Source organism: Zonotrichia leucophrys, chromosome 2 (assembly GCF_028769735.1).
Source record: "Zonotrichia leucophrys gambelii isolate GWCS_2022_RI chromosome 2, RI_Zleu_2.0, whole genome shotgun sequence".
Lineage (NCBI taxonomy): Eukaryota > Metazoa > Chordata > Aves > Passeriformes > Passerellidae > Zonotrichia > Zonotrichia leucophrys.
Genome location: NC_088171.1, coordinates 148,937,576 through 148,950,841, shown reverse-complemented (window position 1 = coordinate 148,950,841; position 13,266 = coordinate 148,937,576). Strand labels below are relative to the sequence as shown.

At 40.6% G+C, this 13,266-nt stretch overlaps 1 protein-coding gene across 5 annotated transcripts in view; it reads left to right on the top strand.

Annotated features, from left to right (window-relative positions):
* Positions 1-13,266, top strand: part of TRAPPC9 (trafficking protein particle complex subunit 9) — a 453,504-nt gene that overhangs the window by 68,281 nt on the left and 371,957 nt on the right. For all 5 annotated transcript variants that reach the window (XM_064706725.1, XM_064706726.1, XM_064706729.1 and 2 more), the window contains 2 exons: positions 381-533; positions 11,198-11,322. In XM_064706725.1, the coding sequence (XP_064562795.1) occupies positions 381-533; positions 11,198-11,322 (278 nt within the window). The remainder of the gene's footprint in view (positions 1-380; positions 534-11,197; positions 11,323-13,266) is intronic.

The following is a 13,266-nucleotide window of genomic DNA, read 5'->3' as shown; positions in this document are numbered from 1 at the left end:
TCCTGAGCTGAACTGTGTAGGATTCCAAACTACATGAACATTTAGAACCCCTGCAGGCTATATTTAAAGTTTATATTTAATGCTGCCTATTGTGCAGGGTTTGTTTTTTTTTTTTTTTTTTTTTTTTCTTTCTGGTAGAGATCTTCTTCACTTAAATTCATATTTTGAGCTCTGTGATCTGTGTGATTCCAGGTCAGTGTCAGTACCCAGTAACTTCTCTGTCTTTCTAGTGCTACATTAATTTTAATACATTAATTCTGAATATTTTAGCTTTTAAACAGGACATGACAGATTGGTTAGTACTCTCTACAGCAGTTCAAAACTGAAACTTCCTTAATGCAGGGCTTATGCTTATCAAATATTTACTTATTTTGCTACAGAGAAGCTGTATGGAGATTTCTTGAGTTGGAATCTAGAAGACACCCTCTGCCAGTTTCCTCTAAAACCTGGAAAGATTGCAACATTTGTTGTAAACATTAAAGTGAAGCTGGACTTTTCTTGCCAAGAAAACCTTCTGCAGGATCTCAGTGATGGTGAGTTTTTCATTTCTCCTTGCTTAGGAGGGTTTATGTGCTGCTGGAAACACTTTGCTAATTGCTGTGCCCGGTGTATTAAACTGATTTGGGATGTGGCTGCATGTTTGAGTATTTGTGTCTTGTAAAGCAAAGTCAGCCCTGGGCTGAGCTCTGCAGATTGAAGGGTGAAGTTTTGAGAGAGCTGTGGGCATGAGAGTCTGGCCCAGCTTCCCCATCATGAGACCTTGCCCTGCTGTCTTTTAAAATATTTTTGACAGTGGTTTTGAGGTGTCTCTTTGAATCCTTACCTTATGGGGATAAGGAAAAATAATTCACAAACATCAGTGGGGTTTAAAGAAAATTAGCATTGAATTGATTATTTAATTATCCAGGTTTGCAGAATTCTGAATAATTGCTGAGTGCAGTTTTGCCTAAAGGGACAGATTGAAATTTAAGGCAGAATCCCCCTAATATTTGTACTGCAGAGAAAGTGCCATGTGTTTAAACTTATTTTGAATAAAAGGAAGCCACAGTGTTCGCTTCTATTAGAATTATTTGGAATTACAAGTACCAGATACTTGTAATAAGGATTTCCTTTTTATAATAAACACACAGTCTTTCTGGAGTAATTACTCTACTCTGTATTTTTTCCTTTGTCTCATATGTTTGCACTGATTAAATTACCTTGATAAAACAAGATAATCCTGTATTAAAAACTCTCTTTTATTTGGATTTTTTCCCAGGATCCACTTGCAGGTCTGCATTACCTTTATAAGTAATCTTTCAGTACAGAAGAATACAACAAAATTACATGCAGAGCTTATTCAGGTTGAATAGGAATGATTTCTGTGAGTTACCTTGCAAATGCATTTAGACAAAAATTATAGTAGTTGTTAGTAATGATTGAAAGATTTTGGTTTTGAAACCTCCCTAATGTAAAATATAAAGATACTTTAAAAATATTTTAGAACTTTACTGCACAAACTCCCCAGTGTTGCTACACTGCAGTTCAGTTTAGAGCTTGTGGAAAATGCTGATAGTGAAGGGAGAGCCCACCCTGACATTGTGAAAACAGAGGTGCCAGGGAATTGAGACTCTGAGGAATTCCCCTTGATAGCAAGTGAGATTTCATAGTAAATATTGATATATAGATATATAAGCACACAAATATATGGAAAATTTCCTTCCTTTGCCCAGTGTCCAAAATGCTCTGAAGCTGCACTTGTGTAGGAGCTTTTCTGCTGAAATAACATAAACCCCAACTATTCTGTAGGAGGTGAAGATAACACACTTCATGTGTGGACACTGAACACTTGTGGGATTTGGGATTTGGATTTTGGCCTCTCTTTACCTGCATCCAGCTCTTATGGGACCACAGATGAACAAAATCTTTGAACACCATTTTAATCTTATTACTACCTCCTGCTTCTCTGAAAGATTGTGTAGCTGAAGCAATTCAACTTTTCCTCATTTAGTGATGATAAAGGAGTAGGATCCATTCCTGCTTTGTTGGAACTTTGGTATCTGTGGGTGCTGTGTACTCTCTGTCCTTTGAAAGTGTTATTAGGGATGCTAAGTATATCGAAAATTTAGTTGCTACTTTATTTTTATGTATTGCTTTTAACTTTACAAATGCTAAAGTTTCCAAAGAGGAGGAGAGAGCCTGATGGGAAGAACAGTAAAGAGCTGGAAAATCAATGGCAACTATGACAAGACTTTTAATCATAGGATACTGTGGTAGCTTTTTCTTTTGAAGACCAACCACATTTACAATCATGATCAAAATACGTTCGTCTCTTAAAAGCAATGTCTTTAGTAGGGCAATTTTTACTTCCATGTCTTTCATTTGCTGCTGGAATTGTTTCCTTTTGCACTGTTTGTAATCAGGACATGCTGCAGAAGGGATAAATTACTGATGTTTTTGATGATACACATTTATCCAATTGGAAAGTAAACCAAGTCATCAGTCTGAATTGCTGAGGTGTGTTGATGGTGTGCTGCCTCACAGGGAAAAGTGCTGGGTGTTTTTCCAGATTAAAGGAGGCAAAACCATGAGTACATGACATCAGTGACCCTCCAGCCAATATCCTGACTGTGACAGTGGCTAAGAACAGATTCCAATGGGATAATACAGGAAAATTTGTGCACTAACTTCTGTTTTCCTCTAGGCCTCTAACTATTAGCTTAGGAGCTTCCAGGGCTGAATATGGTTTCTCTGGTTCTAGGCACTTTTACTCATCCTTAGTGGGATAAAATTCTCCATTCTTCCTGTCAGCTCTTTACAACATGCCATAGCAAGAAGAGTCACAGCTAAATTACTTTTTAGCAGCTTTGCATTAGTGGTGGCCTTGTGTTCCCAGGTTTTTAATTGCATGGGAGAGGTAACAAGACATCTTCCAAACATGGTTCCTGCAGTGATTTGATGCATTTTCCCAGGGCATTGTCACAGCAGGCTGGGATTTCTAAGTGTTGAGGGTTTGGTTGTCCCTGTTATGGGAACTGTTCCAGTGTCAGCCTTGTCCCTTTTGAACTCTCATTTCTGTCTGTTTGAGGAAGGCTATATACACTTTTTGAAAGCTGATCCATGTGTTCATGTGATGACCTAATGGTGCTCTTTATTTTGTTTTATATTACTTTCCTTGCAATCATGGGCTAATGCACAATTTATTATTTCCTTTTTTGATTGTTGCTGAACATTGATTTGGGAGATTCATGAATGTGTGAACCACAACTGCATGATCTTGCTTCTCAACAGAAATGATATCCTGAGAGCCTCTTTCTCCATGTATAAGTTTAGGATTCTTTCCCCCCTTTTTATTTATGCTGAATTTTGTTGTTTTATTGGGTGTTGGTCTTTTCTCCCAGGTAACAAAAGGCAAGATGAGAGGAAATGGGCTCAAGTTGCATCAGGGGATGTTTAGATTGTCTGTTAGGAAACATTTCTTCACTGAAATGGTTGGAAAACCTTGGAACAGGCTGCCCTGTTCACCAACCTCACCAGCCCTGAAAGTGTTCCAGAAAAAGTGCAGATGTGGCACTTGGGGATGTGGTTTAGTGGTGAACATGATGGAGGTGCTGGGCTGAGAGTTGAACAAGGATGATCTTCAAGGTTTTTTCCAACCTTAACAATTCTCTGATTCCCTGTCTTGAAGCCAGTTGACCAAGATTTGGAGATCCATCTTTGCAACAAATCTTAGTGAAATTTTGGATCTCTTGTCAGCTGGATGGTTCGGGGTTCCTCCTCTGGCTGAGGAGGTCAGCATGGGCATTTAATTTAATTAAATTAGATTGTTGCACTGGGTGAGGCAGGGGGAAGCCCTTGATGTGCTTGGTACAGCCAGGTGCAAGGAGCTGAAGCACTGAGATCTCTGTCACCTGTTAAGGTGACTGAAAAGGTCAACAGGATATTCACATTATGAGCATAATGAATTCCCCTTTCCAGCTATTATACTGCAGTTTCTGAAATTCTGCATTTCCCAGACACTAAAAATGGGGTGAGGACAAAAGCTGCTCTTTCTGTGCTGTATTGTACACAGTGACTCGTTTGAGGTTTTTAACAAAGCTTCTGTTAGGTGGGGACAGAGTTTTTTAAAGTTAATGAATTAATTTGCAATGAGTACTTCATTATGTAGAACGTTAATGTTCTTTTATTCCCTGTGTAGGGAACCTAAAGACAAGTGTGAGAATATTTAAATTCATAAACTCATCAAAGGAACTAATTAATTACACATTGAGAGAGAAGCAAATCTGTGCCCTTAAGTCTCTCCTTCCCTTCTCTTGATGCCTGGAGAGGTTGCCTAGAACAGAGGCTAGACAGAGTTAAAGGAATAAAGCAGGGATTTATTAAAAAGGCCTTTAAAGGACACACCTTGGAGAGTGCAAGAGCCTGGCCAAGGCTCCACCTAAGATGGACTGTGAGTAATGAATTTTCACACTTTTAAAAGTTTTGGTCCATTTACACTTTGGGGTTAATTGTCCAATTACAGCTTCAGGTTATGAAGTCCCATCCTCCCAGTTTGCTCTCCTCAATTCCCTGTTGTTTGCACTTTTTGGGCCTGAAGCTGCAGTGGTGTCCTTGGTTCTGGGGCTGGAAAAGGATTGTTTTGTCTGACTGAGCTGTGAGGAGAACTTGCTAACACTTTATATGAAGTTCAGAGTTATATATAAACTAATGCAGTACAGAATCTGGAAATATGAAAGCTACAACTGAAGGCATCACTCCAGGGGAAAAAGCTTGCAGAGCAATAATAGCATATGTCTAGGAGCACTAATCTTGAATATTTTTTAACATTGGTATGCAAGACCAGTGTATTTTTCATACTCCCTTTGTTGTTTTTCTGCTTTCATGGCCAGATTTTATCTGCTTTAAAATGTCCCTGCACTTACACAGTGTACAGACAAAGCTTTTTTTTTTTTTGTTTTTTTTTTTTTTTTTTTTTTTTTTTTTTTGTTGGAATGATACCTGATTTGGAATTTAAATGTTCTCTTGACAGTTCTTCCAAGAAACTAAGTAGCCTGGAGGACTCTATTAGGATAATGGTATCACTGATGATAATGATGGGGTCCTCAGAGATGTTGCAGTACTATCATTTCCATGTTACTCTGCTTAGTAGCCTTTATTATATTTAATTATTCTGAGTATTCTTTTGAAGTGACTTCATTTTTAAGAAGTATTTTTTTTGTCTCTGCAGTTTGAAGATGCCAGTATGGTTGTACTGTTGAAATGAGGTTTTTTCCCTTTTGTTCTATTTTTTAAAAATACAGATGCTTCTATGTCCTCCATAAATTCATCACTGTGTAATTTAAAAAAATATTCTTAATTTTTTTGAGAACTACAGAATTTTTCTTGAATTCCAGCTTTAGTACTTATGGAAGATAAGGCGCCCTCTTGTCTTCCCACTGCACTTTAAACCAGATAAATCATCTTGTCTCATGATTTGACTAATAAAGGATGGGATTTTTTAACACTGTGTAAGTGCCATAGTACTCCAGCCACTACACAAATACACAGAGAGCTGGTGAGCCAAATCTTTACAGTGTAAATAACTAAGAGAGACATGAGGCAAATAACAATAAATTGATTATTGGCATATACAGGCCAATAAACCTGCCATCCTTTTATACTGATCCTTTGCTGAGGCACTTTATTTTAGCATCTAATGTAATCTGCATACATAATCTCTAGTTTTATTATGAACTTCTTTACACTTCATTTGTTCTCTTTCACTGCATTCACCCTTATTGTAAATTTATCTTCCAATTTTAGTTCAGTTCAACAACCTCAGGACATAAGTCCTTGCTTACAGTGCATTTGTTGTTGTTAATTATTGTCTTCAAAGGTAATGGGGTTTCAAAGAAGAGCTCAAGTCTGGTTCATGTTGGCTGAGGCAGAGCTGCTGCAATCCCAGGAACTTTGCCTGGAGTGCTGCTGCCTGGGCTCCCTCCTGTGATGGTCCTGAGCACATTTTTGAGAGAGGGAAGGAGCTGCATCTCAGTGCCCATCTGAGGTGTTGTCATGGTTTGAGCCTGGCACAGAGCCAGTGCCCCCATGAAAATGCCCTCACCCTGGTGTCTGCTGTGAGATGTGACCAGGAATAAGCAAAACAGGCTCCAGCTTAAACATAAAGAACACTTTATTACCTAAACTACAGGAAAATAGGGAAAAACTATAAGGAAAAGGGAAAAAAAAATTGAAAACCTTACAAAAAACCACTTTCCTCCTCCCCACTACCTGAATTTCCCAATCCGATACATTCTCCCAAATCACCAACTGCCCAGCCTGGCACCACACTTTAGTATACTCAAACTTCAGTTCATGAAGAGGAGAGGAGTCCTTCTTGTTCCATAGGCTTCCCCTGGAAACACGCTGAAACCTCTGTGCTTCCAATGTCACTCGGCACCACCCGGAAAAGTCCTTTTGCCGCTTGTGACATCTTCCTTCCATGCTCAGTGCTCTCACCACCGTGCATGGACCAGAGCTGCTTTTAGGGTTGTCTTTCAAGGATGCCTTGTCTCACTCCAAAAAGGCACAGTCTGTCCCCCCCATATTTTTCCAACCCCCTGGGGCCGAGGGGTCCCCACGATGAACCCTCCTGGTTCTGAGGCACTGCCTCCCCCTAAGTGCAGTCTCTGTGTCACAGGAACAAACTGAGTACATGGCCACAAGAAACGTCCAGCCAAAAGGCCACTCCAATCATCTCTCCCCACTCAGTCAGTCTTCTCCACGTCCTTCAGGCCAGGTCCTTGTCTCATCTCTTATCTCTCTTCTTATCCAGCTCTGAGGAGGATCAGCATTTTTACAAGGTCCCAATCATGTAAGCAAAAGGGTTAAAAATTTCAGTCTCTGTCTGTCCCAGAACGCCGGCACTCCCACATCGCTGCTGCTCGGGCCGCCGGCACTCTCCTCCCCCTTCTCCTCCTGGGCTGGCTGCTATCACATTCGGCGTCGCCGGCTCTTCTCTCTCTCTCCTGGGGGGGGGGGGATGGCTGCCCGATGTCTCTTGGGGCTCCTCCACCCTTCCATCCTCGAGGGCCTCCTCACCCCCCATCTCTGTCCAGGCCCAGGGCCTACCACGTGGCTGCCCCTCCCCCGCCCAGCAGCAGAGGCTGGACGGGGGAGGGAGATCTGACCTCCTTCCCTCGAAGTCCCAAGAGAGCTTCCCAGGGCCGAAGCTCTGCTTTTTAACCCCTGTGTATTCTCGGAGGTGTGTCCAAACCCCACTGGCTACACCAGGCGCCAGTATCAAACTCCGAACATCCATTGGTTTGACCACAGCATCCCAGAATTCCCACTTCTTCCTGGTCAAACCACCACAGGTGTGAAGGGTGGATTATATTGCCTCAAACTCTGTGTGCTCTGGTGTTATTCTGCTCTTTGTTGCTGCACACAGCAAGTTTCTAGAATTCTGCACACATCATGAGAGTACAGTTCTCTTTTTCTAGGGGAAAAAAAAAAGGAAATACATTCAAGTTCAGCAAGCAGTCTGTCTCCTGTCTCAAGTCTTTTTTTTTCTATTTTTCTGCATGTTTAAAGAACTTCAAAGCTGTTACAGTGTTCTTATGAGATGTTGCCTACCAAGAGGTTTTTGTTTTGAGATTTCAATCAGGCAAGAATTGATAAAATAAACAAATGGGTTGAAGTGGCACTTAGTTTTCATATGTTATGATCAAGCTGTGTATTTTTGAAAAACTCTATGGTTCTGTCACATAGCATCAAAGAATGGTTTGGATTGAAGGGACCTTCAAGATCATCCCATTCCATCTCCCTGCCATGGGCAGGGACACCTTCCACTATCCCAGGTTGCTCCAAGCCCTGTCTAACCTGGCTTTGAACACTTCCAGGGATGGGGCACCCACAGATTCTCTGGGCAACCTGTGCCAGGGCCTCATCATGCTCTGGATAAACAATTACTCCTTGTCAGTTTGATGCCACCCTCATCTTGTCGTATCATTCCATGGCCTTGCAAAAAGTCCCTCTCCAGCTCTCTTGGATCCCTTTTAGGCCCTGAAGGGGCTCTGAGTTTTCTCTGGAACCTTTTCTCCAGGCTGCACAGCTCCAGCTCTCCCAGCCTGTCTCCAGAGCAGAGGCATCCCAGCCCTCTGAGCATCTTTGCCTCCTTTGGAATTGGTCCAGCAGCTCCACATCCTTTTGATGTTGGGAGCCCCAGAGATGGACAAAAATCACTCTGGGGAGGATCTCGCCAGAGCAGAGGGGCAGAACCCCCCAGAAACATCCCTGGGCTGCAGGAGGGATCCTGCTCCAGGCCAGCAGCCCCTCCTGCCCTCCCTGGATGGGCTGCCCAGGGTGGTGGTGGAGCCTCCATCCCTGGAGGTGTTTCAGGAAGGGCTGGATGTGGCACTTGGGCTCTGGATGTGGTGATGTCTGGTCATAGGCTGGACTTGATGATCTCTGAGGCCTTTTCTGACCTGAATAATTCTGGGATTCCTCCTCCTCCTGCCCCTCTCAGGGTCCCTGTGCTGCTTAGAGGAAGCTGCAGGAAGCAGATCTGCACTGCTGTGGAATTGTATGAAATTCTCCTGGAAAGAAACAGCACTTCAGCCTAAACCTTCCACAGTTTCCATTTTGTGTGACATGGAATTGCCTGGACACTGCCTCAGAATCCCAACTTTTGTGGTGTCACTGGAATAGTTTTAAAGTGTTTCCTTTCTATGGGGTTTGGGACCTCCATGGCTGTAATATCCCCAGTTTGATGCTTACTCCCATTCTGGATACAGGCACACACAGGATGACAAAGATACAACACAAAAAATTAACATCTCCTGTTACTGCCAACAAGGTGTAACTTGAAGGTAAATAAATGCACTGCAGCACATTTGGGGTCCTCAACCCAAAAACTCTAAGCACAAATTTAAAATGTTTGCAAATTACTGCAGAATCAAAAGAATTAGAAGAACAAGAGAATTAAAACAAGGAAGCTTTAACAGACAGTAAAAATGGATCCATTTTTAGGTCAGGCCAGTGGTCCTTGCACAGCACAGTGTGACACAGGCCAGGAGCTGTCCCCTGCCACCCCTTCCTTCTGTGCTCATTGTAAATCCACAGGTTTAACTCCCTGAATGCACTTCCCTCATCCAAGTAAGAAATTTTGTGGGATTCTTCTGCTCAGAGTGCTGGGAAAGTGGCTAATGAAGTTAAATTGACAATTTACTTAACATTTGATAGGAGAGAGGAAATGCTGGTAGGAGAGTTTGCTCTGTTGTGACAGCAGTGACTGGGATGTTGGAAAGGCAAGCTGTGTTTTTGCAGTTACCATGGGAAAAGTGTTGGTCATATGCTGTTACCATGGAAATATTCAGTGTGGATTGTTGAAATTAGGAAGATTTCTGGACAGAGTGGAAAGATAATTATACTTTTTATATAGTACAAGGCTGCTCAGGATGTTTGACAGTAGGGATTGACAAAAGAAAATTATGGAGGATTTAGCATCTTCATCTCTCTAAACTTCATGAGAGAAAATAAAATGTATGAAATCTCAAAAAATATAAGTATCAATAATTTAAAACTTCTGGAGAACTGCTTCATTGGTGCTCAGTGTTTTCTCCTGCCATCATTAAGTTCTTCAGCCTAGCAGGGTTTTTAACAGGATTTCCCCCATTCTGATTATTTAATGTATTGCAGGGGATCTGGGCAAGGTCTTTTCTCCCATTGCTGCCTGATCAAAGAACAGAAGAAACAAAATAATTTTAAAAGGTAGTTGTTTGTGGTAGAAAATGATTTTTTTTGTCCTCTGGCAGAGAAGTTGCCTTGAGCAGTCCAGGCTGAGAAGGGCTGAGTCATTTGCAGCATCACAAAGTGCCTGGCACTGGCTCTGTGAGAGTGCCACAAACTTGAGACAGAAAGTTCAATCACTACCAAGTTACCTTGGACTTCCCTTTCATCCTGATGTCTCCTTTGCTAAAAAACTTCCTTTTTCAGATACAAATTAGAGAGTTAAAAATGTTTTCTTTCCAGAGAAAATGTTTAAACTATTGTCTTTTCTTCCCCCTCTACTGTAGAAATTAAAAATAAAATAGGATTTGAAAGGATAAAGTAATTAAGAAAGGCATTAGCTGTATCTCTGTGATGTTGTTTTAGGTATTATCTATTCTTCTCTCAAAGAAATAAAGCTCATGCCATATAAGAAGTGGAAAATGTGACTAATGCCATGCAGGTTTTCATACTTGGTTCCTTTCATGTTTTCATTTGCAATTTTATGCACCAGTCAGTGTCAGTTTTTGTTCTAAATATAGAACTAGTGAAAATCATTCATCAGTTGGAGAAGAATATTTTTCCTCAATTAAAACTTCTAATTTTCATTTTGAAAGAGCAGCTTTCAAAGCCTGTGATCAAATGTAGTTCTGTATTTATTTCTGTGTTTTGTCCTGTTCATGGTCGTGCTGCATTGCATGGGCAGGGTGCTCTCACCTCCTGTCCTGCTCTCCCCCAGGAGCTGATACAACACTTTTAGGATATTTATTCAGTGCTGCAGTGCATTTATTTACCTTCAAGTTACACCTTGCTGGCAATAACAGAAGATGTTAATTTTTTGTGTTGTATCTTTGTCATCCTGTGTGTGCCAGTACCCAGACTGGGAGTAAGCACCAAACTCTCAGGACATTCCTCTCAGGGTATTTTTAAGCTTTTTTTGTTGACTCTTACAATGGAAACCTTAATTTCCATTCTGCCTCCTTTATAAAAGAGAACTATTTTATCTATTTTTGCATTAGTAGATGTACAAAACATGACATCTCTATTTTCTGTCATTTTCCATAATATGCGCTTAAAAAAAAATCCTTGCACCAGAAATTAATTTAAGGATCCTAAGGAACTGATAGGATCACATTGTCATGAAAAACCACAAACTTTGATTTTTATTTTAATACTCTAAATGTTAAAACTAATTTCATATTATTAACCTGACATCTCTGTTGTGATTATTTCAAATGCAGTTTCCATCCTTCCCCATGATATTCACTGAGTTTTTGGTGTGTTCAAGTTTGATTATTTTTGGTGTCTTGGGAGAAACAGCCAAATAATCTTTGTCTTTTGTTTTGTCTTTTTGTGTAAAAGGTTAATATCATTTATGTGTCTTTTCTCTTCCTTTGATAATAAGCTCTAAATTAATTGGAACAAAACATAGCATGAGACAAGCAAAAGTAATTCTCCTTGTTCTGTTTTCCAGATGGAATCAGTGTCAGTGGCCTCCCACTCTCCAGTCCTTTCAGGCAGGTTGTCAAACCAAGAGTGGAGACCAAACCTCTTAATCCCCAGGAAAGCAGCAAAGTTGGTGATTTCAGTCACGTCAAGGTAGGGGAATGACACCAAAATAAGTAAAACCTGTGGTTTTTTCGTTGTACTGTGCTATGGTTTGTTGTGTGATTAAAAAACAAAGGTTTCCTTGTCTCATAAATATTTCCCTTTGGTTTCCTTTAGCACAGCTTGATGTTCTGTGTTTGGATTGTTATATTAGAGCCAACAAACAAAAAAGGTGAAGAAAGATCAGGCTAAGAGTGGAAATTGCAGAGCTGGCTGTCCCTGTGGTGTACTGGGGGAGCTGTCAGCTCACCTCATGGTGCTTTCTCAAGCTATTTACTCTGTAGGAAGGTGCTTCTCTATGAATTCTTGGCTTTCTTGCAGTGAGTTTTTTTTTAGTGATGTACCTACAAGTAATAAAACAGAATAGTTGAGAGAGTCAAAGGAAAAGTAAAGAAAAGTAGCAGGGTGGAAGAAGAGTGGTGTAGGTGGAAGCTGCAGTGTGCTTACCCAGAGTCTCCCCTGGCCCAAGCTGCTTTTTTCTTTTCTGGGGCAGATCTTACCTGTTGATAGTGTAAAGTTGTTGTTTTGAGCATGAAATAAATTTAGCTTCATAATGGCCAGATTTGAAGAAGATATAATTTGAGATGAAAATAAGAAAGATTGTAAATAATGGACTGCAGCACTTCATTGGTCTCTTCCCAGCTTTTGGTGAATGTTGTGTTGTGTGCAGTATTTGAAACATTCCCTGCACAGATCCATGTTCTGCATCAGCTCATCCTGTCAGGAATTAGAGTGAGTGTTGTATGTGGCAAAATTTGGCTTTGTGTGTGTTTGGCTGAGAAGCAAACACAGGCTCTGCTTTTCTCAGTGACTTGCTTTGCCTGTGAATTTGATTCCTTCACAGTGGGAATATTCACAATTCTATCTGAGCAATTAACAGCTGAAACTGTTAATTTGTAAATGTGTTTCTTCTGGATCATTAGCACTGTTAATTCATCATCAATTGATTCTGCAGCAGAAAAGGTCTTAGCAAAATTACTAAAGCCTTTGTGTTTTATGGCATAGTAAGGTGTTTCCAAATTGTTTATAAATATAAATGAGCATGATTGAGGAAATAATTTGCTATTTAAGTGAACAAAATGTCTAGCATTGATTTTTAAGTTCAGAGATTTGAGTAGCATGTCTGGCCTGTAGACACTTCTCAGTCACAGCAGCAATGGGAGTGTTACTTCAAGATAGGACTAAAAAATCTAGAAATGCAGAACTTTGTTCCAAGTACAAAAGAAAGAAGCATTTTGGTGCACTTTTTACTTGTCAATCAGTTGTCCTGGCAACCAAGAAGTTGCAGGTTCCCAATGATCTGTGTGATGGTATTAGAAGGATATTGAAGGGGTGTAAAGCAGAAACTTGGTTTGCAGCATGTGTAGCAAAACTGTGGTGGGAAGACACATGCTGGATCCTGTTGCCAGGGTTATGGAATGAATTTTGATTTAATTGGTATTTTGTGATGGAAGAACCATTCAGATGATCAAAACTATGTTGAGTAGGGAATACACATTCCAACAGCACCAAAGATTCTTTGCTGAGTAAATGTCTCTGTGTCCTGAGCCTGATGAGCATCACTGCTGTACAGAACCTGTAGCATGCTTGGAGTTTGTCCCAATTAAACTACTATAAACCAATAACTGGATCTGCTTGGATTAAAAATGCCTATGGAGCTCAAAACTATTTAGAACTATGCTAAAAATGTTTTTTGATTCACTGGGCTGCGCACATAATTAACTCTACGTACATGGACAGACAGTGGGTAGTGGGTAAATGACCAGAAAAAATGACTTGTTCTAAGTGAGGAGATGTACTTGCCTCTTTAGGCAGTCATTCTGTGATAATGTGGATTTCTGCTTGTGGCTTCTGTTTTGACACTGCTCTTTAGTAGGAAGCAGCATAGGAACCGCCAATAGCTTAAAATGAAAGCCAGATAAATTCCAAACCATA